Source organism: Prionailurus bengalensis, chromosome A3 (genome assembly GCF_016509475.1).
Source record: "Prionailurus bengalensis isolate Pbe53 chromosome A3, Fcat_Pben_1.1_paternal_pri, whole genome shotgun sequence".
NCBI lineage: Eukaryota > Metazoa > Chordata > Mammalia > Carnivora > Felidae > Prionailurus > Prionailurus bengalensis.
This window is the reverse complement of record NC_057354.1, coordinates 21,073,778-21,101,769: the sequence shown is the minus strand read 5'-3', so window position 1 is coordinate 21,101,769 and position 27,992 is coordinate 21,073,778. Positions and strand designations below refer to the sequence as shown.

General features: G+C 48.8%; 1 protein-coding gene across 2 annotated transcripts; it reads left to right on the top strand.

Moving 5' to 3' along the window:
• The first annotated feature begins 57 nt into the window (after positions 1-57).
• Positions 58-27,992, top strand: ACTR5 (actin related protein 5). 2 transcript variants are annotated; one of them, XR_006300749.1, is made up of 9 exons: positions 58-490; positions 1,685-1,914; positions 4,021-4,190; positions 10,736-10,953; positions 11,754-11,936; positions 20,583-20,699; positions 21,655-21,775; positions 22,792-22,924; positions 27,377-27,489. XR_006300749.1 is itself a non-coding variant. In XM_043602383.1 (9 exons), the coding sequence occupies exons 1-9, from the start codon at positions 92-94 to the stop codon at positions 27,632-27,634; spliced, it is 1,848 nt and encodes a 615-aa protein (XP_043458318.1). In that variant the 5' UTR covers positions 63-91; the 3' UTR covers positions 27,635-27,992. The 2 variants fall into 2 exon arrangements, 1 of the variants encoding a protein (XP_043458318.1); XM_043602383.1 differs by having other exon boundaries at positions 63-490; positions 21,636-21,775; positions 27,377-27,992.

Sequence of the window (27,992 nt, the reverse complement as noted above, 5' to 3'; positions counted from 1 at the left end):
CGTCTGGGCGGGCATTGCGGTGAGGGGCGGGGCTTCGCGTCGTTTGGGCGGACGTTGCGGCAAGGGGCGGGCACAGCGCGCGCGCTCCAAGATGGCCGCGGCCAGTGCGGCCGGACCGGTGGCGAATGTGTTCCCGTTCCGCGATGCCCGCGCCGCGCCAGACCCAGTGCTGGAGGCCGGCCCGGAGGCACACGGGCCACTGCCAGTGCCACTGGTGCTGGACAACGGGTCGTTCCAGGCCCGAGCCGGCTGGGCATGCCCCGGGCCGGACCCGGGCCCCGAGCCGCGCCTGCAGTTCCGCGCTGTGTGCGCCCGCGGGCGTGGCGGGGCTCGGGGCGGAGCGGGCCCGCAGGTGGGCAACGCGCTTGGCAGCCTGGAGCCGCTGCGCTGGATGCTGCGCTCGCCCTTCGACCGCAACGTACCGGTCAACCTGGAGCTGCAGGAGCTGCTGCTTGACTACAGCTTCCAGCACCTGGGTGTCTCCTCACAGGTGAAGCGAGGGGGAGGTGGGTTGGGCTGGAAGGGAGGGGTGAGGTCTTGTGCCCGCGCATTTCGCTCAGAGGTCGTAGTCGCTACGGTAACTCTAGCTCTCATTGTCATTTAGCCATTCCTTTCGTCTGTCGAGCAAATCTTAAGCGCCCAACGTGTTTAAGCCCTGTGCTGGGCTCTTGGGAAATAGCAGTGGACTAAACAACGGTCCTTTTCTCTTGCAGCATACCTTCGGGCATAGGTGCTCATTCGTTGATAAATTCATTCATTGAGCACCTACCTACTCTGTGTCAGGCACTTTTCCAGGCGTTTGGAATACATCCATGAATGTAACACAAAATTACTTACGCTATGGAGCTAGAATGGAAAGACATTCTAGTATGAAAAGGCAGCCACTAAACGATAGAATTAAGTAGTAGATTCTGCGGCATGTTGGGGGGGGGCGGTTCACGTCTTTTCGGATGGTCCGGGTAGGACTCGGGGAGAAGGGGATGTTCAAGCAAGGATTGAAGGAGGTGATTGAGGGAGCAAGCCATGGGAATATCTGAGGGCACAGTATTCCAAACAGAGGGAACAGCCGGTGAAAAGGCCCTGAGGGAGAAGTGTGCCCTAATCCTAAGTGAGAGCAGCGAGAGTGAGAGGAGAGTAGTAAGTGGAGAGGAAGTCACAAGTGATGAGGGGCAAATCACACACCTTATAGGCTTTTACTCGGAGTGTAACGAGGAGTCATTGCAGAGTGTTGCGCGGAGGAGGGACATGACTTATGCTCCAGAAGGCCCGCCGTGGCTGCTGTATGAAGAATGGACTGGCATGGGTCATAGGGTAGAATCAGGAGGCCAGTTAGGAGACCATTGCAGTCACCCAAGTGAGTGATGATGGTGACTAAGGTGAAGGTCAGGGGAGGGGGATGTGGCAAGAAGCAGTTCGATTCTGGAGCTATTTTGAAGATCGAGCCAATATGATTTGCTGACAGTCTGGTTGGGGCTTCACTTAATAACTTTCGATTGACCGTACTTTCATATTCTCCCGAAACAACCTCCAGTAGAGATGAGATGAGCGTTTTACAGTTGCTTCTGGCCAGGTGTTTGAAGACCGAAAGCAAATTCAGTCTTTACAGTAGGCCTTTGGTTTCTTTTATTCTTTAGGAAGAGTATTCTTTTATTAGTGGTCTGTTCTCTCTTTTCTTTCAAAGTAGGGCTGTGTCGATCATCCCATAGTTTTGACGGAAGCTGTGTGCAACCCGCTGTATTCTCGACAAATGATGTCCGAGCTTCTTTTCGAGTGCTATGGGATTCCTAAGGTTGCCTATGGAATAGACAGCCTCTTCAGCTTCTACCACAATAAGCCAAAGAACTTGATTTCCAGCGGGCTCATCATTTCATCTGGTTACCAGTGTACCCATATTTTACCCATCTTAGATGGGAGGTGAGTAGCACTTAGGGCACTGGAGAAGCATTCAGGAAACATTTGTTGGGTGCCCACCTTAAAGGTGGGGTGGAAAGAACAAGTATTGGACTGGGAACTAGCCTCTGGCCTTGGCTCTGACATACTTCACTATGTGACTTCAGGTAAGTCACTTCACCTTCCATCCTTTGTGACCTGGAGGGAGTTGTTGTAGATGGTCTTCGAAGTCCAACTCCATAATTGTAGAATTTTACTGTTTTGATTATGGCAAGATAATCACCTGCAAGTAGCAGGTGCCCATAAAAAAACGTTTTGAAGAAATTATTTGAATAATTTAAATGGCCTTTCTGTTCTGGAGTCACTTTTTTATTGAGGGGTTATTTTTTTAGTGGGGGGAGGTTCTGGGTTTTCAGGTCAGTCACGACCCCAGGGTTGTAGGACTAAGCCCCACATCAGGTTTCACACTGAGTGTGGGGCCTGCTTAAGATTCTTTGTCACTCTCTCCCCGCCGCAGCTCTCCTCCACTCATGCTCTCTCTAAAATTTAAAAAAAAAAGAGAAAAAGGTTATTTTTTAATTTAAAGCTCTTTAATCACAGTTGGTTAGTACTTTTCAGGTACAGTGCCTGGCACATAATATAGATACTTATTAAATATTTCCAAGTTGGATAAAAGGTGAGGGTAGTTTCTCTCATTAAAAAAAAATATATATGTATTTATTTATTTATTTTGAGGTGGAGAGAGGGGCAGAGAGAGAGGGAGAGACAAATCCAAAGCAGACTCCATGCTATCAGTGCAGAGCCTGATGTGGAGCTCGAACCCATGAACTGTGAGATCATGCCCTAAGCCGAAGTCAGACCTTAACCCACTAAACCACCCAGGTGCCCCAGTTTCTGTCATTTTTAGACCAGTTTTCATTTTATAGTTGGGCCTTCATTGTTGGAGAAGAGACTAGGCCAGCATCGTGCTCTCGGGAGAAGGTTTCTTATTGCATACAGAGGGGAAGTAGGGAGCAGAGCCCTGGCTTTGGAGTTAAATGCCTGGGTTTGTGGCCCTGCTGAGGATGAGGTTATTTACCCTCTCCACGTAGCCTCTTCTTAACATGTAAAATTGGGAAAAACTAATTTTTCAGGGTTACTCTGAGGATGAAGTGAGATAAATGTAGGTGATGGCACTTCGGGAACTGTAAAAGAGTCTGAGTATTTAAGTCAAAATAAATGTTGAATTTATTGAGACCTATAGTGGTAATTTCTCTTGAAGGTTCTACAAACATTTATGAAGATAGAAGTATTTATTTTACACGTTACCAAACACTCCTTATATTTGGAATTTTTTTTTTATTTTATGTAAACAGAATGTACAGAAAAGTATTGAGAGAAAAGTGTTTTACCTGAAAGTTAAGACACGATCACATTGGAGCCTGTCCTGTTCTATGCTGGCATCTGCTGGTGAAGCGTGATATAGCAAAAACTTTGCAATTGCGGCAAGATCCTAGTGTCCTGCTACCCTTTCTCACATTAAGAAAGAGGCTATTCTGATTTCTCTTCCCCTTCACAAGATGTGGAGGGGACCTGGTCCTTTCAGGAGGTTACAGTAAGCCAGTATGTGTGTGGTTACTTAATGTGTATGCATCAGCAGAAGTGGAGTGGCCAGGGGAGGGTTCTCAAACTCTAGCCTATGTTAGACTTACCTAGAGAGCTTGTTAAATAAAATGCATACTCCCAGCCCTACCCCAAAGCAAATGAGTCCCGGGAATTGGCACGTTTAACATTTCCCCCAGCTAACTCTACCAGGACCGCAGTTTGAGAAATGCATGACGAGCTACATAAGGGTCTGACTTCAGAGTACATATTCTTCCCGTTGAACCTTGTTTCCTTGTGATACCCTTGCCAGAAGTTAGATGCCACGTGTCTGCATGTGGACTAGGAATTCCTGCACTGAGTCAGAGGCTGAATCGAGGGAACTTCAGAGTCCCTTCATCTCTAAAGTTTTCTGTTCCCCGGGCTGCTCTGTCTCTTCCTCGTTCGTCTGCGTTGTCACCCTCCCCCCGAGCCCCCCACGAAGTGTTCCCTGTCCTTTCTCCCATGTTGCCACAAATTTCAGTGCTCTTTTCCATTCCTTGCTTATAGGTTAGATGCTAAAAACTGCAAACGCATCAATCTGGGGGGAAGCCAAGCAGCTGGCTACCTCCAGCGTCTCCTGCAGCTGAAATACCCTGGGCATCTGGCAGCCATCACTCTCAGCCGCATGGAGGAGATCCTGCACGAGCACAGCTACGTTGCTGAAGATTATGTGGCAGGTAATGGAGACGGCCTCTGTTTGTGGCATTTATTTATTTGTAATTTTTTCAAAGAGTTTTTAAAAACTGTTGATTATTTTTCAGAGAGAATGTGTGAGCAAGCATGAGTTGGGGTGGGGCAAAGAGAGAGGGGGAGAGAATCCCAAGCAGGCTCCACGCTGTTGGCGCAGAGCCAGGTGCAGGGCTCGGACCTCGCGAACCGTGAGATCATGACCTGGTGAAATCAAGAGTCAGATGCTTAACCCACCGAGCCACCCAGGCGTCCCTGCTTGAGGCTTTTAGATATTGTCTGTGTTCAGGGTGTTCCTTAAATCGTTTCCAGGATGACTCTCTTGCTCACTTTTTACTCTCATTAGCATCCCCTTTTCTTTTTGGTATTTACTTAAACTATTCAATAAACTGCTAACTTACATCTGTAGGTTTTTTTTTTTTTTTCCAAAATGGTTTTGGCTATTTTAGTTCCTTTGCCTTCCCATATCCCACATTAGGATTATGGGGGTGCCTGGTGGCTCAGTCAGTTGAGTGTCCGACCCTTGATCCCAGAGTCGTGAGTTTCAAGCCCCAAGTTGGGCTCCCGTGGAGCCTACTTAAAAAAAAAAAAAAAAAAAAGTTAGGATTAGCTTCTTCATGTCTACAAAAATGTTCTGTTGGGATTTTGATTGAAAGTATATGAAATCTATAGATCAGGTGGGATATGAAACAACAGCATTTTTAATATAAACCCAAACATAATATTAAGTTGAGATGTAACATTAAATGTAGATTGGGGAGAAGTGACATTTTGTACGATGCTGGATCTTCTACTCCGTGAACATAGTAGGTCTTTCCATTGACCTCGGCCTTCATTGATTTCTTTCATCAGCATTTTGTAGTTTCTGACATACAGATCCTATACATGTTCGGTTAGATCTGTGTCTAAGTTTTTGCTTTTTTATTTCACTTTCCGGCGGCTCATTGTTCATGTTTAGAAGTGCAATTAATTTTTATGTGTTGACCTTGTTACGTTTATTTATTTTTAGTCTTTTGTAGATTCCTTGGGACTTTCCACATAGACATGTCACCTGTGAATAGGAACGGTTTTGTCTCTTCCTTTGCAATCTGTTTGCCTTTCTTTCTCTTTTTATTATTTTACTGGCTGGGACTTCCAGTACAGTGTTGAATAGGAGTGGTGATAGTGGGCATCCTTTTCTTGTTCCCAGTTCCTATTTTTGGCATGGTGGGGGGACATAGTCTTTCACTATTAAGTATATGATGTTGGCTTGAAGTGTTTTACAGGTGTCCTTTATCAAGCTGAGGAAATTGCCTTCTGTTCCTAGTTTTAGTGAGCATTTTTATCATGAGTGAATTTTCAATGTTTTCTTTTTCTGCACCAGTTGATATGATCCTATGGTGTTTCTGCTTTGGACTATTCATATGGGAGATTATAATGATTGCTTTTTGGATATTGAACTGGCATTGATTTGGGGGCGGTAGATGCCACTTGTTCATGTATATTTGTCTTTTTATACGTTGCTGGATTTGACTTGGTAATATTTTGTGGGGTTTTATGTCTATATTCATGAGGGATGTTGATCTGTAGTTTTTCTGTTTTCTTTTTTTTTTTTTTTTAATTTTTTTTTTCAACGTTTTTTATTTATTTTGGGACAGAGAGAGACAGAGCATGAACGGGGGAGGGGCAGAGAGAGAGGGAGACACAGAATCGGAAACAGGCTCCAGGCTCCGAGCCATCAGCCCAGAGCCCGACGCGGGGCTCGAACTCACGGACCGCGAGATCGTGACCTGACTGAAGTCGGACGCTCAACCGACTGCGCCACCCAGGTGCCCCTTTTTTTTTTTTTTTTTTTTAATGTTTATTTTTGAGAGAGAGACAGAGTGCGAGTGGGGGAGAGGGAGAGCGAGACACAGATTCAGAAGCAGGCTCCAGGCTCTGAGCTGTCAGCCCAGAGCCCGATGCGGGGCTTGAACTCACAAACTGTGAGATCATGACCTGAGCTGAAGTTGGATGCTTAACTGACTGAGCCACCCAGGTACCCCTAAAAAAAAATTTTTTTTAATGTTTATTCTTGAGAGAGAGAGAGAGAGAGTGTGTGCTCAAGTGGGGGAGGGGCAGAGAGAGAGGGAGACACAGAATCCCAAATAGGCTCCAGGCTCTGAGCTGTCAGCACAGAGCCTGATGAGGGGCTTGAACTCAGGAACCATGAGATCATGACGTGAGCTAAAGTCAGATGTTTAACAGACTGAGCCACACAAGTGCCCCCAAGATCATTCTTCTTGTAATATAAGCACTTAATGCTGCAAAATTTCCCTTTCAGCATTGCTTTGTCTACATTCTACAGATTTTGTTATATTTTCATTTTTACTGAGTTCAGGTATTTTCTTTCTTTTTTTTAATTTGAGAGAGAAAGGACAACTAGGGGAGAGGGGCAGAGGGAGAGAGACAGAGAGAGAGAGAGAGAGAGAGAGAGAGAGAGAGAGAGAGAATCTTCAGCAGGCTCCATGCTCAGTACTCGGCCCAGTGCACAGCTCGATCCCATGATGCTGGGATCTTGACCTGAGCCACGGTGAAGAGTCAGATGCTCAACTGACTGAGCCACCCAAGCGCCCCGAGTTCAGATATTTTCTTATTCCCCTCAAGACTTCTTTTTATGAACCATAGATTATTTGGAAATGTATTGTTTTATTGGGAGTACATCAAAATAAAAAGCTTCTGCACAGAGAAGAAAACAATCAACAAAACTAAAAAGCCACCCACTGAATGGGAGAAGATATTTGCAAATGACATATCTGAAAAAGGGTTAGTATCCAAATTATATAAAGAACTGATAACAAGGCAACACCCAAAGCACAAATAATCCAATTTAAAAATGGGCAGAATTTTCTTAAGTATTTAATGAAGATGAATTTTTTTTAAGTTTATTTATTTTGAGAGAAAGAGAGTGCAAGTTGGGAGAGAGGCAGAGAGAGAGAGGGAGAGAGAATCCCAAGCAGGCTCCACACTGTCAGCATGGAGCCCAACGCAGGGCTCAATCCCACAAACATAAGATCATAACCTGAGCTGAGATCAAGAGTCGGACGCTGAACCAACCGAGCCACCCAGGCGCCACGGAAGTTGAATGTTTTCTATAATGTTAACTCAAATGAATATAACTTAAAATAATTGTTTCTCGGGGTTCCTGGGTGGCTCATTTGGTTAAACGTCTGACTCTTGATCTCGGCTCAGGTCATGATCTCCTGGTCGTGGGATCCAGTCACATGTGGAGTGGCTCAGCATGGAGCCTACTTAAGATTCTCTCTCTCCTTCTCCCTCTGTCCCTTCCCCCATTCACATGACTCTCTAAAATAAATAAAATAAAATAAAATAAAATAAAATAGTTGCTTTTCATGTTTAAGTCTATTTTACAAAGTGAGTAATGTCTTACGTTACTCACACAGGATTCTTTAGAAGCGATTTCAGTTTGTTCATTTCTGTTAAAATGAAAAGATTTATATAATTTTTGTTTGATTTTATATATTTGAATGAGAAGGGTGATTTGTATAAGGTTTTTAAAATGAAGAAGAGGGCAGAAGACATGAACAGACCTTTCTCCACAAGAAGACATCCAGAGGGCCAACTGACACGTGAAAAGATGCTCAACATCACTCATCCTCGGGGAAATGCAAATCAAAACCACAGAGAGATATCACCTCGTACCTGTCAGAATGGCCAACATCAACAACACGAGAACAAGTGTTGGTGAGGATGTGGAGAAAAAGGAAGCCTCTTGCACTGTTGGTGGGAATGCAAACTGGTGCAGCCACTGTGGAAAACAGTATGGAGGTTCCTCAGAAAGCTAAAAATAGAACTACCCTACGATCCAGCAGTTTCACTACTAGGTATTTACCCCAAAAATAGAAAAACACTAATTCAAAGGGATACATACACCCCTGTGTTTATAGCAGCATTATTTAACAATAGCCAAATTTATGGAAGCAGCCCAAATGTCCACTGATAGATGGATGGATCAAGAAGATGTGGCATACATAGAAACTTTTAGCCATAAAAGTGAATGAAATCTTGTCATTTGCAACGACATGGATGGAGCTAGAGAGTAGAGTGCTGAGTGAAATAAGTCAATCAGGGAAAGACAAATATTGTGTGATTTTACTCATATGTGGAAATTAAGAAAGCAGATGAGCAAAGGGAAAAAAGAGAGGAGGGCAAACCGAGACACAGACTCTTAACTATAGAGAACAAATTGATTGTTTCCAGAGGGGAGGGGGTGGGGGATGGGTGAAATAGGTGATGGTATGAAGGCGTGCACTTGGGCTGAGCACCGGGTGATGTGTGGATGTGCTGAATCACTATATCGGACGCCTGAAACCAGTGTGACACTGCATATTAACTCTGGTAGAATTAGAATAAAAACAGTCTTCAGGTTTTAGGGGTTAAGTCCAATTTGATATTTTAAAAAATAGTTGATGTGGAAAGCGGAAAGTAAAACAAAAAACAAATGTGTTGTTATATATCCAAGTATTTGGGGATATTCCTGTTACATTTTTGCGATTTATTTCCGGCTTAGTTTCATTATGGTCGAATATCAGGGAAGCTCGTGAAGGTTTGTTTCATGGCCCAGGCACGGTCTCTTTGGGGAATGTCCCATTCGTGCTTGGAAAGAACATGGACTCTGCTGTTGGGCGGAGTGTTCTGTGACGTCGCTTGGGCACGCTAGTTCGTGGTGCTGCTCGGCTCTTCGGTGTCCCTGTTCCTTTTCCATCCACTAGCTCTGTTGTGTATTAAGAGTTTCGAAGTCTCAAGGGATGATTTGTAGATTTCTCCTTTCATTTCTGTCAGCTTATGCTTTCAAGTATCTAAAGCACTTTGGTTAGGTACATATTTAGGTTTCTTACGTCATCTTGACAAATTTACCTTTTATCAACAGTATCTTTTTTTATGCCTTGCAATTTTCTTGGCTTTGAAGTCTACTTGGACATTAATGTAGCCACTCCAACTTTCTTTTGATGCGTGCTTGCATGGAATGGTCTTCCCATCGTTTAGTCTACTTATACCATTATACCCAAAGTGAGTTCAGTAGCTGTCTTTTTAAAATCTGTTATGTCAGTCTCTATCTTTTAATTAGTATGTTAAGACCTTTTTTTTTTTTTTTAATTTTTTGAGAGAGCCTGTGTGCTCACCCACACTTGGGGGAGGGACTTAGAAGGGGGGAGGGAATCCCAAGCAGGCTCCACACTGAGTGTGGACGCAGAACTTGATCTCATGACCTGAGATGGGGACCCGAGCCCAAGTCAAGAGTCAGACACTTTTACTGACTAAGCCACCCAGGCACCCCAAGATCATTTAAAATTAATTCTATGTTGAATTTAGCTGTACCATTGTATTATTTGTTTTCTGGTGTTCCTTCTCTTTGTTGTTCCTGTTTCTTTCTCCTGCCTTCTTTTGGGTTAGAGTATTTAAAACTTTTTTTGGTACCGGCATTTTAATTTATCCGTTGTGTTTTTACTGTATCGTTCTGTGTAGTTTTTTAATGGTTGTCCTGGGGTTACAGTAGACAGGCTTTTCACAGTGTTCTTAGAATCTGTGTTTTGTGACTTCAGGCGGAACGTGGAAATGTTAGCACCCCAGAGGCCCCTTTAGCCTTCCTCTTTTATGTTGGGTTGTCCTATGTATCACATCCACACACAAGGGAAACCCAGTGGACCTGTGATGGTTTTTTACTTGGAATTGTCAAACATACTTTAAAGAACTCAGGAGGAGGTTAGCCTATCATGTTGAACCAGATTTTCATCCTTTCTATTGCTCTTCCTTCATTCCCAATGTTCTGAATTTCCTTCTGGTGTCATTTCTGTCTGGCGAACTGTATTCGACAGTTCTTTTTTTTTTTTTTTTTTTTAATGTGTGTGTATTTATTTATTTATTTATTTATTTAAAAAAATTTTTTTTTCCAACATTTATTTATTTTTGGGACAGAGAGCGAGCATGAACGGGGGAGGGGCAGAGAGAGAGGGAGACACAGAATCGGAAACAGGCTCCAGGCTCCGAGCCATCAGCCCAGAGCCCGACGTGGGGCTCGAACTCATGGGCCGCAAGATCGTGACCTGGCTGAAGTCGGACGCTTAACCGACTGCGCCACCCAGGCGCCCCAATGTGTATTTATTTTTGAGACAGACACAGAGTGTGAGTGCGGGACAGGGAGTATCAGAGAGAGAGGGAGACACAGGACCCCAACCAGGCTCCAGGCTCTGAGCTGTCAGCACAGAGCCCGACATGGGGCTCGAACTCACCAACTGCAAGATCGTGACCTGAGCCAAAGTCAGCCACTTAACCGACTGAGCCACCCAGGCTCCCCCTTTACTCGACAGTTCTTTGAGAAGGATCGGTGGGCCTTATGTTCAGGTGTTACAGCTGCATTTTGTTGACCGGGTGGATTCAGAAATTGGGTGGATTGTGCCTTCTCCATCTTCCCCGGATCCAGAACCCTGGTATCGCCTTTCTGATTTCTCTGCTAATACTGTTTCCATTTCATAACTTCAAAATGATTTCTCCGAAGAACTGCAGAAATGGCGGTGCCCTGATTACTACGAGAACAACGTCCACAAGATGCAGCTCCCGTTTTCCAGCAAGCTCCTGGGCAGCACTCTGAGCTCCGAGGAGAAGCAGGAACGGCGGCAGCAGCAGCTGCGGCGCCTGCAGGAGCTCAATGCCCGCCGGCGGGAGGAGAAGCTACAGCTGGACCAGGAGCGGCTGGACAGACTGCTCTGCGTGCAGGTGCTGGCGGGTCCCTCGAGGGGCTCCGGTGTAGGCTCAGCATGGGGGGCCTGTACCCGGTACACAGCAGCAGGTGTCTCTGGACTTGGCCTCACTCATTTACTTTGGCCTTATAATCGCCTTTGTTTCATAACTTCTTTTTAAAGTTTATTTATTTTTTGGAGAGAGAGAGCACGCGTGAATGTGCAGGCGAGTTGGGGAGGGACAGAGAGAAAGGGAGACTGAGAATCCCAGGCGGGCTCCACGCCGTCAGCACGGGGCCCAATGCGGGGCTTGAACTCATGAACCCGCAGCATCATGACCTGAAACCAGGAGTCGGATGCTTAACTGACTGGGCCAAGCAGGCATCCTGTTTTATAACTTTTTGATTGAAACGTAGCACACATACTACAAAGTGCACAAGTCTTAAGCGTGTGTATATAGCTCGATGGATTTTCACAACGTGGAACACACCATGTGTCTGCCACCCAGAGCACCTCCAGCATGTCCCCTCTTAGCCAGTTACCTTCCCACCCCGCTCAAAAGGTGACATTTCTGACCTCTGTCACCATAGATTAGTTTTTCCGAATCAGGTGGTGCTGAGGCCCTGACGCGATGCAGCCTAGAGACAGCTGGGGAGGAGGGTGGGGTGTGGAGCTCCGGTGGGAGGTGAGATTTTGTGGAGGCGCAGGCTCTGAGTGTTCTGGGAGCCCCCTCCTGCTGTAGTTTCTCTCTGTTCGGCTTCTAAGCTACTTCCCTCTCCTTCCTGTTTGTGAGCACACTGACGTCTTTGAAGTGAATTGTGACCGCTCTGGTTTCAGGAACTTCTAGAGGATGGCCAGATGGATCAGTTTCACAAGGCTCTGATAGAGCTGAACATGGACTCCCCAGAAGAGCTGCAGTCCTACATACAGAAGCTCAGCTCGGCCGTGGAGCAGGCTAAGCAGAAAATCCTTCAAGCAGAAGTCACCCTCGAGGTGGATGTGGTGGACAGCAAGCCAGAGGTACCAAGGGCCTTGGGAGGAGGGTCCCGTAGGGTCATTTAGAGAGGACAGCCCTTCCTGGGGACGGGAGGAGTGTCTTGAGGAGGCTGGCATAAAGAGGTGTGACCAGACTTAGGAAAGCGATGTGGGGAGTGCCGTCTGTGGGGACACACGTGCCGACTGAAGTTCTGACCTGAGAGATTTCACCCTGTGGACCTCTGGCCCCCTGGGCGGGAGAACTCTGCATGTAGGGTAGGAAGAGCCTTCGCGGACTGGTCGTGTGGTGCCCTCTTGAACCTGAACCTTCTCCTCCGATGGTTATTTGCAGTCCCTTCCACTTTTTTCTGATGTTTACTTAAATATATTGTGGTTGATACTTCACTTACTTCCTTTCTATCTTGACGCCCCCTACTGTCGGAGATCGTGCTTTGTAATAGTTGATGGATTTTTTACAGCAACTGGTAGACGTGGTTGGGTGGTATCTGTGGGTTGATTTAAGATCAGCCTTTTATTACTAAAACTGAATAAGCCGTTTGATCTCTGTCTTACCCTTTTTGTGTCCCTGCCAGTGGACTCTTATTAGTGTTGAGGTGGCCTAAGGTCAGGTGGCAGGGCTGAGATGGGGCCCTGGGTGCTGCACAGTAGCACCGAAATCAGTAGCTGGTTGCCTGTCTTTAGAACTGGAGGAGAGTGGGGGCGCCTGGGTGGCTCAGTTGGTTAAGCGTCCAACTTTGGCTCAGGTCGTGATCTCGCGGTTTGTGAGTTCGAGCCCCACGTCGGGCTCTGTGCTGCCAGCTCACAGCCTGGAGCCTGCTTCAGATTCTATGTTTCCCTCTCTCTCTGCCCATCTCCCACTCACACTCTGTCTCTCTCTCCTTCAAAAATAAATAAACGTTAAAAAAATTTTTTTAAAGAAAAAAAAAAAAACTGGAGGAGAGTGTTAATAAGTGTGTGCATTGTTCCTGAATCTGTCAGCTCTAGAGTTCTAAAACAAAGGACTTGTTCATTGCCTTGTGGCACTTCTGGACCAGGATTAACCAGGCTAGCTTGGTGGGTTTTGTTTTAGTTTTAATATTTATTTATTTAAAAAAATTTTTTTTTCGATGTTTATTTATTTTTGGGACAGAGAGAGACAGAGCATGAACGGGGGAGGGGTAGAGAGAGAGGGAGACACAGAATCGGAAACAGGCTCCAGGCTCCGAGCCATCAGCCCGGAGCCCAACGCGGGGCTCGAACTCACGGACCGCGAGATCGTGACCTGGCTGAAGTCGGATGCTTAACCGACTGCGCCACCCAGGCGCCCCTATATTTATTTATTTTTGAGAGAGAACGAGAAAGGGAGAGAGAGAGAACAAGCAGGGGAGGGGCAGAGAGAGAGGGAGACATAGAATCCAAAGCAGGCTCCAGGCTCCGAGGGTCAGCACAGAGGCCAACACGGGGCCTGAACTCATGAACTGTGAGATCATGACCTGAGCCGAAGTCAGGCTTAATTGACTGAGCCACTTGGGTGCCCTGGTGGTTTTTGTTTTTAAATCGACTTTCTTTAAATTCTAAAACCTATACTTGTAGAAATGGAAAAATCCAGTTTGGTGCAGGGTGGTGTGGTTACTTGCCAGTGACTTGGGAGCTGTCTTTGGCTCAGCGGGGAGCCTGTTCTTGAGATTCCAGCTCTCAGCTGGAGGCTCACGCACACACTTGCTGCGCTCAGCCTCCAGCTCCAGCTCTCCCACAGCTGAGACTCCCGGAGGCCAGCAGCCGGCCAGGGCGTGTGTGTCAGATAGAGCAGACCCCACGTCAACCTTCGTAGACATGGTTCCCTGGATGGCTGAGGTCCTACTCTGGCATGGCGTCCCAGCTCAGCCTCACAGCACCCAATGGGGCCTTCCTAGTTCCCCTCTCTGAGAGTTTTCCGGTTGTGCTTCAGATCTCAGCTATTTACTGGGATCCAGACCCGTGTTGCCTTTGTTGTTTATTCCCCCATATTCAGTTTTTGTCATGCCCGACAGGACATCAGCATCTTTATCCCACAGATGTGTTGCTGAGCCACTGGCAGGTGGGCAAGGGATTTCAAATTTAAAATGAAAAGCCTGGGTGGTTCAGTCCGTTAAGCATCTGACTTCAGCTCAGGTCATGATCTCACGGTTTGTGAGTTTGTGAGTCTGAGCCCCATGTTGGGCTCTGTGCTAACAGCTGGGAGCCTGGAGCCTGCTTTGGATTCTGTGTCTCTCTTTCTGTCCGCCCCTCCCCTGCTCGTGCTGTCTGTCTGTCAAAAATAAAAAACACACGTTAAAAAAAAAAATTATAAGATGAAAAGCCCAAGTGACTGTAAAATGTGATTCCTGAGCAGTTGGAGACCTAGTTTTTCCTTCTGTTTGTTGATTTTTCTGCATTTGTTACATGCTGTGATTCAGCCCCTCTTTCATGCATTTAGCAGGTATTAATTAAGTCCCTACTTTGTTCTGTGCTCTGGGGATATGCATTCTCGTTCTCTCTGGGCTTGGGGAGATTTTGAGATGTTGGACTTTAGTTTCTCTGTATACAACAAATTTGATGAGTTGATCTGTACCCAAAGCTTTGAGGGTCAGTCAGCATTTATTGAAGGTGATTGTTAGTGATCAGGGTCGATTACGTAACTTTCGTGGGCTATATGTCCCGTGTGACCGCATCACTGACTGGCTGGTTCTCAAAAAGTATTTGTAGTGTTTTCCAACCATGTAATTCTTTTAGAATGGAGAGAATGGATTTATGTGGAATCAGAGCTCATATTGAAATGCCATCCAAGCAGTAATGCTGTATTGGATTAATTCAGCAAAATTTTTAACTTACAGTGTTTTCTAAAATCCATTTGTCCCCACAGACCAGTCCATTCCAGCCCTTGCTGTTCTGCAGATATTCTGATGAGGGTGTTGTAAAGGAGTAGGCTTTGTCAGCATTCCTAATGAAGTATTTGAAGTAGAGGATGTTGGCTTTCCGTCAGGAGGGGGAGCACAGTTCTAGAGCACATCGCTTGTTGGAGAGCACAATGAGCTTAATATAGAAGGTTCTCTTGCCTGATTAGCCAAGATGAGAGCTGGCCCCTGCTTGTTCCTATGCCACGCAATCAAGACTGTTCCAGGGAACATGCTGCATCTTCTGTGATGTGCTTTGGCAAACTGTCGTTCAGTTCAGTTCCAAAAGAATGCCTATTTGTGTTCCTGAACGCCACACAATACGTGTGGAGACCCTGGCAAACCCTAGAGGGAGAGGAGCCAGCCACAGTGGAGAAATCTGTTCTCTGTTGGAGGCCCGTCGTCCGCTCTGAAATCACTAGCTTTGTTTCTCCGTGAATCGTATGAATTTGGATAAGTAAAATATCTTCGTATCGTTTTATTTTTTTAATTATTTATCTTGGAGAGAGCACAAGCGAGGGAGGGGCAGACGGAGGATCTGAAGCGGGCTCTGTGCTCCCGGCTGACAGCAGCGAGCCTGATGTGGGGCTCAAACCCACGGAACGTGAGATCATGGCCTGAGCTGAAGTCAGATGCTCAACCAGCTGAGCCACCCAGGCGCCCCTCTTTTTATCATTTTTAGTGAAGCTTAGAAGTTATCTTTAAGGTAGCATGCTTTTGAATGTAGCTAGGTGAAGGTGGATGATGCTATCTTTGCTGTAGCTGGAGAAGCCTTTTGAAACTCAAACATTTGATAATCCTCTGTTCCAGGAAAATTTGAGGGTAGCTCCCAGGGGCTGACCGCTCAGTGGTAGGCATGGTATGCCAGGGACTAGTGATGCAGATGCACGGTTCTTGCATTCTTTGGTACCTAAAAAAATAGGGCCATCGCATCACACTTAGTTGACTGTAATAAAGCTTATCTGGTGTGCTGGCAGATGGTGTGGGAATTTAGGTGAAGTTTTTTTTGTTTTGTTTTGTTTTTTAAATATTTATTTATTTATTTTGAGAGAGAGAGGGAGAGAGAGAGAAAGAGGGAGAATCCCAGGCAGGCAGCGCGCTGTCAGCACAGAGCCCAGTGTGGAGCTTGATCTCATGAACGATGAGATCATGACCTGAGCCGAAATCAAGAGTCCGACACTTAACCGACTGAGCCACCCAGGTGCCCCTGATGAAGTTTTAAGAAAGTCTTGGGATATTTGAGCTGGGGCCTGGAAGATGATAGGATTTCAGTAGGTAGCAGATGAGGAGGGCAGGACATTATAGACGGAGACAGTTCGATGCCAGGAAGCACGTGTGCAAGGGAGCCCGGTAGGTTTGGTGTGCGGTGTGGGTGATGAAGCAGGGAAGTGGGGGCGGGGGGGCAGCCTACAGAGGTCCTTATCAGTCAGCCTGGGTATTATCCTTCTGACGGAGCCGTCGGAGGATGTCCGGCAAGGAACTAATACAAGGAGACTTGATGTTAGGAAGATAACTGCTGGCAGTTAGGATGATGGGTTTGGAGAGAGGTGAGGCTGGAGGCGGGAAGCAGGGTAGAAATGTGTGTGGTAATCCGGGAGAAAGCTCATGGGGGGTGGGAGAGTAGCCATGGGCATGGCGGGTGCAGGAGACACTTCAAGGGTAGCGTCCGGGTGCCTGGGGGGCTCAGTCGGTTAAGCGTCCGATTCTTGATTTCGGCTCAGGTCATGATCTCATGGGTTCATGAGATCGAGCCCCACGACAGGCTCTGTGCTGCCAGCAGGGAGCCTGCTTGAGATTCTCTCTCCCTCTTTTTCTGCCCCTCCCCGCTCACGCACGCACGTGCGTGTTCTCTCTCTCTCTCTCTCTCTCTCTCTCTCTCTCTCTCTTTCAAAATAAATAAACCTAAAAAGGTAGCATCCAGGGATCTTGGTGCCATGTAGGGGCAGTGGTGACAGGAGTGGCAGTTGCTGATAATAGAACGTGTGACGTGTGCCAGACCATGAGCACTTCTGCCGGTGCGGTCTTGATGAATCTTCGCGGTTGGGTAAGTACTAGCGTATTTCCGCTTGACAGATGAGGCAGCTGGGGCGCAGGGGTGAAGGAGTCTGCCCGAGGCTGCGCAGCCGGAGGTAGTGCCGCCCATCTTCAGACCCAAGCAGTCCGGTTGCAGGTTCGCTCTGGTCACACAGAGGCCATCCTGAAAGGCGGTGGGTGGAGGCAGCCTTGGGGTTGAGCACCTTGTCTTTAAAGTCTCAGGGGGACTTCAGGTGGAACTTGCCGGGATCCAGCCACGGAAGGACCTGGAATCGCATGGGGAGTGAGAGAAGAAGGATGCCCGGGTCCACTGCTTAGGGGCCCTGGGGTGGAGGAAAAGCTGGGGGAAGAGACTGAGGAAGAGCAGTTAGAAGAGAGCAGCAGGGGGGGACGGGAGACATGTCAGGCGGCGGGTGGTAGGCTCCACCTGGGAGGGCGCAGGAGCGTGAAAGGGCCGGGGAAGAGGTGAAGGGGTGGGATGGAGGTAGGTGGGCAGTAGGCTTTCTGAAGCGTGGGAGGCCGTCTGCCGAGGACCGCGAGTGGTGGCCAGAGGGGCCGAGGAGAAGTGCTGGGAGAGGCTGAAGACCCTGCCCTGGGGGACGCACGGGGAAGCTCAAGAGGACGACAGGCCCGCCCGTGGCGGCCTGCGGCTTTCTCTCTCCTGCCCACCAGGAGCGCGTTTCCCTCACCTGCCGTCGTGTGGAAAACCACTCCACACTTAGCAGCGTGAAATGATGACCATCGTGTCGTGCTTCCAAGTTTGACGGGTCCGGGGTCCAGAGAGAGCGTAGCAGGGATCTCTGCTCCGTGACGCCCACCTGGGGCCTCCGCTGCGAAGGCTTGGATAGCTGGGGACTGGGACCCCACAGGGTTTTTCACGTCACTGGCACCTGGGCTAGGGATGTGCTGTGTCAGCGGGAGGGTGGACCTGAGCACCTACACGTGGCCTGAACGTGTGCCTTGGGCTTTTCAGCATGGCAGCCGGCTTCCAGGAGGGAGCTCCCCAAGGGAGAGCAGCCAGAGCGCGAATGTTTCAAGATGGTCAAGGGGAAGGAGGCTGTGTGGCCTTTTATGACATCACATTGGAATGCACGTGACACCGCTTCCACCATACTGTGTTGGTTGGAGCCTCACGGGTCCCTAATAAGATTCGAGGGGAGGAAATAGAACCCACCTCTTCATGGGGAGTGTCGAAGTCCCATTAAGGAAGAGCATGTGGGATGGAAAATACCGTGAGCGTCTTCAAGAAGTACGGTCTACCCCGGAGCAGAAGTGGAAAGAGCACCGGGTGGTGACCTTTAGGCTTCGAGCGTGGCCGCTGGAGCAGCGGAGCGGATAGAGTAGGGGTGGGGGTGGCAGTTGTGATCGGGCTCCAGGTGGGTGGAGGGAGGTGCGCGTGCACAGGGGAGCTCGTCACTGGGAGGTCAGAGAGGTCAGAGGAGCGGAGGTTGGGATGGAGAAGAGGACGACGGAGGTGTAGGGAGTAGAGCGGGGGGTAGGTGAGAGCTCCCTGGAGCTCATTCACTCGTCATTTGGGGGCTGGGGTCCATAGGTTTTGCCTGTAGTTATTTTAAATACACAGGTGCCATCTGTGTGTCTCCAGCCTGGTATAAGAGTTATTTAAGGGGCCAAAGTGAGTGCCTGGCTAAAAGAGAAGGACGAACTAACTGTTCTCGGCCCACCGTCGCCCTAGGGTCGTGCCCTGCTTACGGAGGAGGACGAGGCCTCAGACTGCGCCGCTGTGACCTTAAGTAAATCTTTGCCATTCAGAGCGGGATCCGTGTGATCTCAAAGCCTCATCTCTTTTCTGCAACAGGCCACTGCTCCTGGTGGCTCATCATCCACGAGCCACCCAGTGAGAGGGAATTTTCACGATCTGCATCTGACCCTCTGTTGGGACCCCTGAGCTTAGTGCCGAGCCGGAACAGGCACAGGTGCTCCCGGGGTTGGGGCTCCTTTCTGGAAGATGAGAGTCTTGCAGATTCGAGACCGCAGACCTGCGGGGGGAGTGTTCCTTCACACACGCTCTGCGGCCCCCGCTGGGGCAGAGAAGCCTGTCTGTCATTCACTCCGCTGGCCTTGCTGCCGCATGTAAAATCTTGGGTTCTCATTCATTCACCATGAATGAGGTAGATGTTTCCCGTACTCCTCGAGCCCGGCTGTCCCGTCACACTCAGATTCATGATGTATGGGATTTCAGCTGGAGGCAGAGCGAGGACTTTGGAGTGAGCCATCTGTCTTAGGCCAAGTTTCCCCCACTTCCTAGTGTCACGTGATCCTGGGCAAGTCATTTCACCTGCTGAGCCCGTTTCCCCACCCGGGAAGGGTAGTAGTCGTCTCTGCAGGGGGATCGTGCAAGGAGCAGGTTCCCTGCTCCCGGATTGGATGCAGTATTCGGATGGCTCTTGCCTCCTTCACTGAGGGTGAGGTGCTTAGATTCTTGCCTCCCAGCCCACCCTCTTTCCTCCTTAAATCACCTATTTCCAAACCAGTCCCTCTCTTCCTGTTCTCTAATCTCAAGGGAAGAAGTGTCCTCGTCCTTTCCAAGGTTTACCCTCCCCTTAAATATGGTAGAATCATCTATATTGAATAGAACTTAGGATTCATCGTACCTCGTTCTAGAAGCTATATATGCACGTGACTGTTCTGGTATGTGTTTGCTGGATGAGTGTTGAAGAGCGTTGTTTAAGAGTGAATTTGGATGCTAGTGTACGTTTGAGTATATGTGGCCGTGTTCTAGAGAAGTTTGTGTAAGTGTTGTGAGTTGCGTCGCTAGTTTACATACGTTGCAGACTCCAAGGGTAAGGACAGGCTCACAGGACACTTACTCAACGCAGGGACCTCCCCTCAGGCATGCCAGGCGGGCAGTATTGAGTCAGCTTGCACCCTCCCAAGACACCTTGTGAGACAGTCCTTTCTATAGCAGCTGTCACTGTTAGAACCCTTTTTCAAGGAAGGCGACGCAGCATTTTTTCCTGTAACTTCTCCCCCTTGAGTCCAGAGGTAAAACTCCTCTGCCTTTCACATGGCAGAACCACAGATGGCTAGAGATGTCATCTAGAACCGCACTACCGCTGCCCAGATTCCTTGTCCGGGTCCAAGTTACGGCGGGCCCTGAACCTTCTGTTGGGAGCGGTGCCAGCATGCGTAGGCTCCACCCAGGTTCCCTGTGGCTGAAGAGGAAAGCCTGTTGTGTGGGGCGCCACAGTTCCGAAGCTGTCACCTCGGGGGCTCTTAGTCACGGCTCCAGCCCGGTGGACTGGCTGTTAAGGGACTGGCTGTTAAGCCCATTAGTGTTGGCAGTTGTATTTGTTAAGCAGATAAGAGATTTATTTAATTTTGCTGGTGTCTGGGCCACTTTGTGGGACGCCAGCTCTTGCACCCTGGCCCCCCGAACTGTGCGTGCGGTGTGTGCCTGCCCTCCCCTGGGTCCCGTTTGAGCAGCCCCACCGCAGGGCTTCAGAGAGAAGGTGGGGTCGGGGGGCTGTTGAGGTTTGTGTGAGGTAGGGGACAGGAGCAAAGCCTGTTCCTGGCTTTTTAGGGTTTTAATCCTTGTGTTCACTTGTCTTCCTCCTTTTTTTTTTTTTTTTTTTTTTTTTTTTTAACAGTTTAGAAAATTTTCATCGTTTTTATATCAACTTTTAGGACATGGAGCGAAACACCAATTCTTGTCCGTGACGGTGAACTGGTAGAGTGAAGGCCTGAAGTTACAGGTGCTGTTTCGTCCTGTTTGTTCTGTCCTTAGACCCCTGACCTGGAGCAGCTCGAGCCGACTCTGGAAGACGTGGAAAGCATCAATGATTTTGAACCCTTGTTTTCAGAGGAAACCCCTGAGGTGGAGAAGCCAGTCGCTACTGTCCAGGTTGGGCTCCGATAACCTGCACCATGTTTCTGCTTTGAAACTGTTGACCTAAATGACCAGTCTGGTCTAGTCTGCTTGTTTAGGAATGTTTAAAAAAAAAAAAAATTCCTGGTGTATTTTCTAGGAAGGCGGGAGGTGGGGGTACTAATGCTTATAGCTTCTGCAGTCAAAACTTTTCCTGCTGGTTAATGGGGTTCCCGCCCTAAGATCTGTGAACCTGTGGGAAACAGTCTGCTTGGCAGAAACATTTAGGCAAGTAATTGAGAAGTTTAGACTTAAAGACTAGCTTTAGTGGTTTCATTTATTTTATTTTTGTTTTAAAATCTATTTATTTTGAGAGAGAGAGTGAGTGAGCATGAGTAGGGGAGGGGCAGAGAGAGGGGCGGAGAGAGAGAGAGAAAGAGAGAGAGAAAGAATCCCCAGCAGGCCCCGCGCTGTTAGCACGGAGCCTGACACAGGGCTCGAACTCACGAACCTCGAGATCATGACCTGAGCCGAAACCAAGGGTCAGACGCTTAACCACTTAACGACTGAGTCATCCAGGTGCCCTGTGGTTTCATATACATTTAAGCCAGTGTCATTGTGCTTAATCCTCATTTGGGCCCATGTTTCTGTCATTGCAACGGCAACCAGACAGACTGATCCGGGTCTGAGGCTCACCTGGGAGAAAACTTTCCGCTGCTGCTCTTCTTGAGGTCTCTTTTCTTGCAACGCAGGGACCATTTCATGATGCAAAGTTGTAGGTATTTGTGACTCAGAAGTGGAAGAAAGGTAGAAAATGGAATTAGTGTATCAGGAGAGCTGGGGAGAGGTTGTTCTGGCACGAACAAAGGACAGAAGCTATGTTGGAATAAGAAGTGCGGTTTGAGGGAACTGGCAACTGGAATGTTTGTCACTGTGGCCTAAAAATATCTTCTCAACCTTGGGTTTTTAAAGCCCGTGTTTAACTTGGCAGCCTATCATCAGCTGTTTGTTGGGACAGAAAGAATTCGGGCTCCAGAAATTATCTTCCAGCCGTCTCTCATCGGGGAAGAGCAGGCGGGGGTCGCAGAGACCCTTCAGTACATCCTGGACAGGTGAGGCTGGTCCTTCTTTGCCTTAGATTTACCAGAACCGTTTCCTTGGATTTTGCACTGAATGATAGATGAGATGGGTCGGGCATTTGAAAATGTGCCTCATGTCCTCCTTTTCATTGACTTGCTGTGCTCAGATGGTATTCTTTTCTCTCTCCCCAGCCCCGGCACAGAGGAAGGACTCTGTAATTCTTTTCTGAACATGTAAATGCTCAGTTGATTTGAGGAGCTTTAAGAAATTCTTTTATGTTTCAGCAACAATAACATATGTGCGTTGGTTTTCGTATAAACCTTGACGTTATTGAAGATGAGCGATTTTTAAGTGCCCTAAATATGTGCAGAGCCTATAAAAGTTTTTTTCCTCCTTGCAGACATTGTATTTAAGAGTTTGCAGTTCTGTAAAATGCTCCTCCCCATCCCATTTCTACAGGTGTTTTCCTGCAGTGCGAGTTTTCATAGTTCAAGCTGGACAAGCCGAGAGCATGATTTGTAGTCCTCTGGCCACCCTTGGTTGAAACAGGGTGAAAACTGTCACTGGCAAGGAAGGAGACTATGGCAGCCACTTTGTGGGAGTGGCTTTAAGCTTTGTCGTAACAAGAAAGTGCTCGAACATGTATAAGATGAAGCTATTATATATATATATATATATATATTTTTTTTTTTTAAATAAGCACATAGGTAGAAAGATGGGCTTTTTGGGGTGATGGAACTGTTCTGTATCTTGTGATAGTTACTAGGATGTATAGATTTCTCAGACCTCGTCGAAACGTTTGTAAATCAGTCCTCCATAAAGTCACTTTTTAAAAAACGTGTCAAGGCACAAAACTTCTAATCCTGCTACGGAAATGAATTCTGTAAAGTTGTAAGTGAAAAATGCCGGGTGTTTTTTTGTTTTTTTAAACACTTTCTGTGCAGATGTTTTCTTTTTTGTGCCAAGGGTTTATATTTCTACGTCTGCATTCTCCCCTGAGCTTCAAGTTGGTAGGGGAGTATACCGGAAGGAACTGTCTCTCTCCTAGGTACTCCAAGGACGTTCAGGACATGCTGGTTCAGAACGTTTTCCTCACCGGTGGGAACATGATGTACCCTGGGATGAAAGGTAGAGTCGAGAAGGAGCTGTTGGAGATGAGGCCCTTTCAGTCTTCTTTTAAGGTACTGGTTGTTTATGTAACCGGCTGCTTCGTAAATACCATTAGTGTTTTCTGATAGCAGAAGTAATAAACAGTAGTTTAGAGGAGGAAAATTGCTTTCTAATTCCATCATCCACAAATATCCACTGTTAACATTTTTGTGGCTTTCCTTCTGGTCTTTGATATCTGTTGAATTGTTAAAGCAGAATGGGAATCATGTTTTTAATATTTCTCTCTCTCTTTTTTTTTTTTAACTGAGAAAAGACATACAATCTAATAAAATTCAGAGAATACAGTCAGGACCCACTAAGAATAGTCATTCTCTTCACCCATCCCTTATTCTACAGGCAAAGCTTCTCTTTCACAGATTCTCTATACTTGAGGGTAACCTGTCTGGTAACCGACGTTTCTTTAACCCACCATGAGCGTTTCCTGATGTCATTCTTCCAGAGTACTATTTTTTTTTTTAATTTTTATTCTATGGTGTGGATGTCCCATAACGTATCTAGTGAATCTCTGATCGTTGAGAAACATGGTCTGAGCCCCCATCGAGGACCAGGCACCTTGCAGATGCCGACATGTCCTAGACACGGCCCTTAGCTGCAAGGAACTTGCTACCAGAGGGACAGCAGCTGACTAAATAGGCCATGATAGCCCAGAACGTGATGGACGTTCAGGCATGGGCACCTGTCAGTCTTGGAGGTCAGGAAAGGCTCCGTGGAAATGAGTTCTTCCTAGGATGAGGAGGTGTTCTCCATATAGACACTGGAGAGGGGTGGGATGGAGGGAGCATTGCAGACCGCGATCAGCATGAGCAAAGGCTCAGGGGCCCGAGGCCGGCTGAGGGCGTAAGCTGCAGCTGAGTGTGGCTGGAGCATTGGGCTGCTAAAGAGGAGTGGAGAGGGGTGTGGTGGAGAGCCATGCAGAGCCCACGCGTCCTGCCGAGAGGTGGCCTTGGTCCCCTGTGCTGCATGATGTATTACACAGTCACGGCGTGGGTTTTGGGCTTTGGTCCCTACTCCATCATCTCCATTACTGAATTTTGCCACGCCTTTGTTTTCTCCCTGGTACAGAGGTAATCCTGCCTCCGGTTTGCAGGATTCAGTGTGCTGGTGCAGGTCAAGTGCTCAGCATAGGGCCTGCACAAAACGAACACTCAGACCTTGACTGTTGTAGGGGGCAGCGGGGTAGGGGAGGGCTCCCTGGGATCATTCCAGGTTCCATGATTGGCTAGGGCTCACAGGAATCCACATATAATCATACTCCTGGCTATGACTGGAAAGGAAACAAAGCAAAATCAGTAAGGAGAAAAGGTGCACGGGGAAGTGCAGGGGAACGAACACAGGTGCAAGCTCCCAGAGTCCTCACCCGGTGAAGTCGCACAGGGCACATTGAATTCTCCCCAGCAACGAGCTGTGACAACTTACGTGGAATGTCACCAACCAGCGAAGTTCGTGAGAGACTCAGTGTCCAAGGTTTTCACCGGGGGCTGATCGTGTAGGCACCCCCGCGGGGCACGTACCCAAATTTCCAGACTCACAGAAGGAAGCAGGTGTTCAGCATAAAGCACATTCAGACATCGGGAGCACTGAGCTGCTTTCACGAGTCTCCTGAAATCCAGGTCCCCGGGTGCCAGCCAGGGGCGGCCTCGTAAGCAGTCAGGCCTGCGGGTCAACTTTCCTGCATAGCTGTTGTTACTGTTAGGCCACGTGGGACCGAGAAGGAGTCTAAGCATGGCAATTGTTTCCTTCGGTTTGAATTTAGGAAGATACTTTTGACCGATGCGGAAAATGGGAGAATCAGGAGAAATATCGGAAGCAGGGGAACAGTTAGGCAGCAACTCCTGGGCTTTACGGTGGAGTCCTCACTCCTCACCACAGTCTGCAGTGTCTCCTGTGATCTGACCTTGAATCGCTCTCCCTGCCACCCTCTACTTTGTTCCCCAGTAAGCCATGTTTTCTTGCCTGAGGGCGTTTGCACTTGCTCAGTCCCTTTGCCTGGAACACTCCATCTCAGTCCAGTGTCCCACGGCTGGCTTACATGTCACTTCCTCCAGAAGCCTTCCCTGTCCTTAACTGTACTCCTTACTAGGCCCGCCTGCATTAGGGAAGAACGGACTGTCCTGTGAACTGTCGAGTGCCGGGCCTTGGCTCGGTGTCATTGGTAGCTGTGCAGGAAACATGCAGCAGGCATCAGGAGAGAGCAGGGGGACGTTGATGAGGCAGAGGTGAGGGGGGTGAGCTGAGTAACGGGCCAGATTTGGGGAGAGAAGGGTGGGACCCAAGACAACCCCCAGGTTCTGAGTTGGGTAGCTGATGGGATACAGATGACCTCCGCTGGACTGGGGAATGGGAGAGGGAGAGCAGGCCAGAGGGTGGACAAGGAGTTCCACTCCTGCGGCGGGTAGAGTGGAGTTTCCGGGGGAATGTCCAGGAAGCAGTGACTCCTAGCCAGCTGCCGAGTGCTCGAGAGAGCGGCGGGAGGGTGGACTCAGAGCCCCTAGCGTAACCGTGTCTTTAGAGGGCGCTGTTGGGAGGCTGGGTGATGTCCATGGTTAGGCTTACATGACACCAGCATTTAAGGGCCTCGGAAGGGTGGAGGTGCCGAGACCGTGGGGGTAATGGCGCAGAGGGTGGGGGTGGGGGTGGGTGTGCGCCAGTGGCCGTGACTTGTGATGACAGAACTGAGCACACGTCGTATTACTGGATTTTTAAGCTCTGTATCTTGATCTTCGTGAAAGCCTTTCCCGTGAATTACTCTGTGAACATTCGTTGTAGGAATGCTGCCAGGGCTCCCTTCCAGCTGTCCGTCAGCTGGTTCGGTCTCCTGTGGCACAACCCCATCTTCCGTCTCTTCCTCCTGTCCTGCTCCTTTGCAGCTGCTGATGTAACAAGTGTGCGTCATGTCAGAACTACCCCTGATCTTCAAAATTTAGGTTATGTATTCAGCAGTGGCTCAAACATGAACCATTTAAGACCCTAAATGTGTACTTTTGCATACTTTACGTTTCTTTTGGTTCTTTATCCTCCCTCCTCGTCCCTCCTCGTCCTTCCCCGTCCCTCCTCCTCCCTCCTCCCCCCTCCTCCCCCCTCCTCCCCCCTCTTCCCTTCTTTTCCCTTCTCTTCCCTTCTCTTCCTTCCTCCTCCCTTCTTTCTCTCTCCTTCCTCCCTCTTTCCTCCCTCCTCCTTTCTTCTTTTGAGAGAGAGAGAGAGAAAGAGTGTAAAAGGGGGGGGGGGAGAGTGAGGGAATCTTAATTAGGCTCCGTGTCCATCGCCAGGCCCGACCTCACGACCCTGAGATTATGACCTGAGCTGAAATCAAGAGTCGGATGCTTAACTGACAGAGCCATCCGGGCGCCCCAGTTTTTTCTTATTTAACAGCAAAACATTTTAAATCCAACTGTAGTAGTGTTTTAAAAGTTACATGAACTTTTAAACGTGTATGATTTTAACTAAAAAAAGAGAATGTCGATGGCTTATTTTGTGACCTGTATTTTTTTTTTTTAACTTCTTAAATTACTGTTTTGCTGTGTCAGTAGGTACACGTTCGAATCCTCTTTTGTATGGCTGTATCGCATTCCATTGTTATATTCGTGTATCTGACTGCTTTTTCACTGGTAATAACAAAAGCCACCGGTTGTCACTCATTACTCAGCCTGTGCCAGGAGTGTCCCCCTGCTAGCGCTTGTCTCTTAGTGAGTTTCTGGCCAGAGCGCAGGGTCCTTGTTACCCGCGTTTATTTGCGGTCTCTTACCGCAAGTCCCTCCCACGGCAGCCCCGTCCATCAGCCTCCTGACTTTGGTGTTTATGTGCTTCATCCGCCTCCATCTGTGCCCGCCGATCGCACGCCGTGTCGCCTGCCTGTTACTTCAGAAAGTTCTGAACCCACCATCCCAACCCCGGGCTCCTGGGTTGGGGGAGGGAGGGGGGAAGGAGGCGGGAAGTCAGGTAGAGACTCCGGGAAGCAGGAAGCCCGATTCGAGCTACAGAGGCTGTTCCCCACTCTGGTCGGGTCAGCCTCGTCGAGGGGCCCCCACGGGGCCGCTGACCTCAGCCTCGCTGTGACACTAGGCCGCAGAAAGAGCACTGGCCGCGTCCTGGAGAACGCGCCAGGTGCTGCTGTTCGGTCTCTGCTCCGAGGCTTGTCTGCTGCCCAGGCTGGAGCCGCCTCGCATCAGCCTCCGCTCCCCTCCGCTTGTGGACAGCGCGGGAGCAGGGGCGGGGCAGCTGGGCCCTCTCTGACCCAGCGCGGGCCTGGCGTTTGTAAAATAGCTGCCGACCGTGGATTCAGGTCGAGTCTGGTGTGCCCTGCGCTCCTGTGTGCTCTCTCGGAACGTCCGCGGCGTCTCCGCTCGGCCGTGTTTGGAGGGTGGGGGCCGTCCCGCGCGTGTGTTTCCGGGGATGCCACGGAGGGGGCTGCAGCCGCGCCTGTGCACCCTCCTCAAGCCCTCTGCTGAGCGCTGTTTGTGTTTCAGGTTCAGCTTGCCTCCAACCCGGTGCTGGACGCTTGGTACGGCGCTCGGGACTGGGCCTTGGATCACCTGGATGATGACGAGGTCTGGATCACCAGGAAGGAATATGAAGAGAAGGGAGGAGAGTACCTCAAGGAGCACTGCGCGTCCAACATCTATGTCCCCATCCGCCTGCCCAAGCAGGCCTCACGCTTCTCAGACGCCCAGGCCCCCGGCAAAGGCTCGGGGGCCAGTGGAGGCGGCGCTGGCGAACAGGCGTAGCAGGGCCCCTCTGGGACCCGGGGCCGTGTCGGCCAGCATGACGGACGGTGGCTGTGCCAGCTGTTGTCCACTCTGAGCCCTCTGGTAGCGCTGGGGTGCGAGCACGGGGGAGAGCAGTGAAGGGACCCTGGGAGTTACTCTTGGAACTGCATTCACTTGGGGCTCCTGCAACGAAGAGACTTTATGTGACCCTCTGGTGTCTTCGCTGAACCACGGATGAGCTGTGGCATCGGCTTTCCGCAGCAGTAAATGAAGACCAGGTGGAGGACAGGGATGTACAAAATGTAAAAATTGTATTTCTTCATTTCAAAAACATCTTTTTTAAAGAAAATCCCTAAAAAAAATCCTTTAAAATTTA

Bases quoted from the DNA above. Each gene is read 5' to 3' on its own strand.
- ACTR5 (XM_043602383.1), top strand. From the start codon at position 92: ATGGCCGCGGCCAGTGCGGCCGGACCGGTGGCGAATGTGTTCCCGTTC. The intron at 10,954-11,753 runs GTGCTGGCGGGT...CTCTGGTTTCAG, and splicing joins ACAGACTGCTCTGCGTGCAG to GAACTTCTAGAGGATGGCCA. The intron at 11,937-20,582 runs GTACCAAGGGCC...TTCTGTCCTTAG, and splicing joins TGGTGGACAGCAAGCCAGAG to ACCCCTGACCTGGAGCAGCT.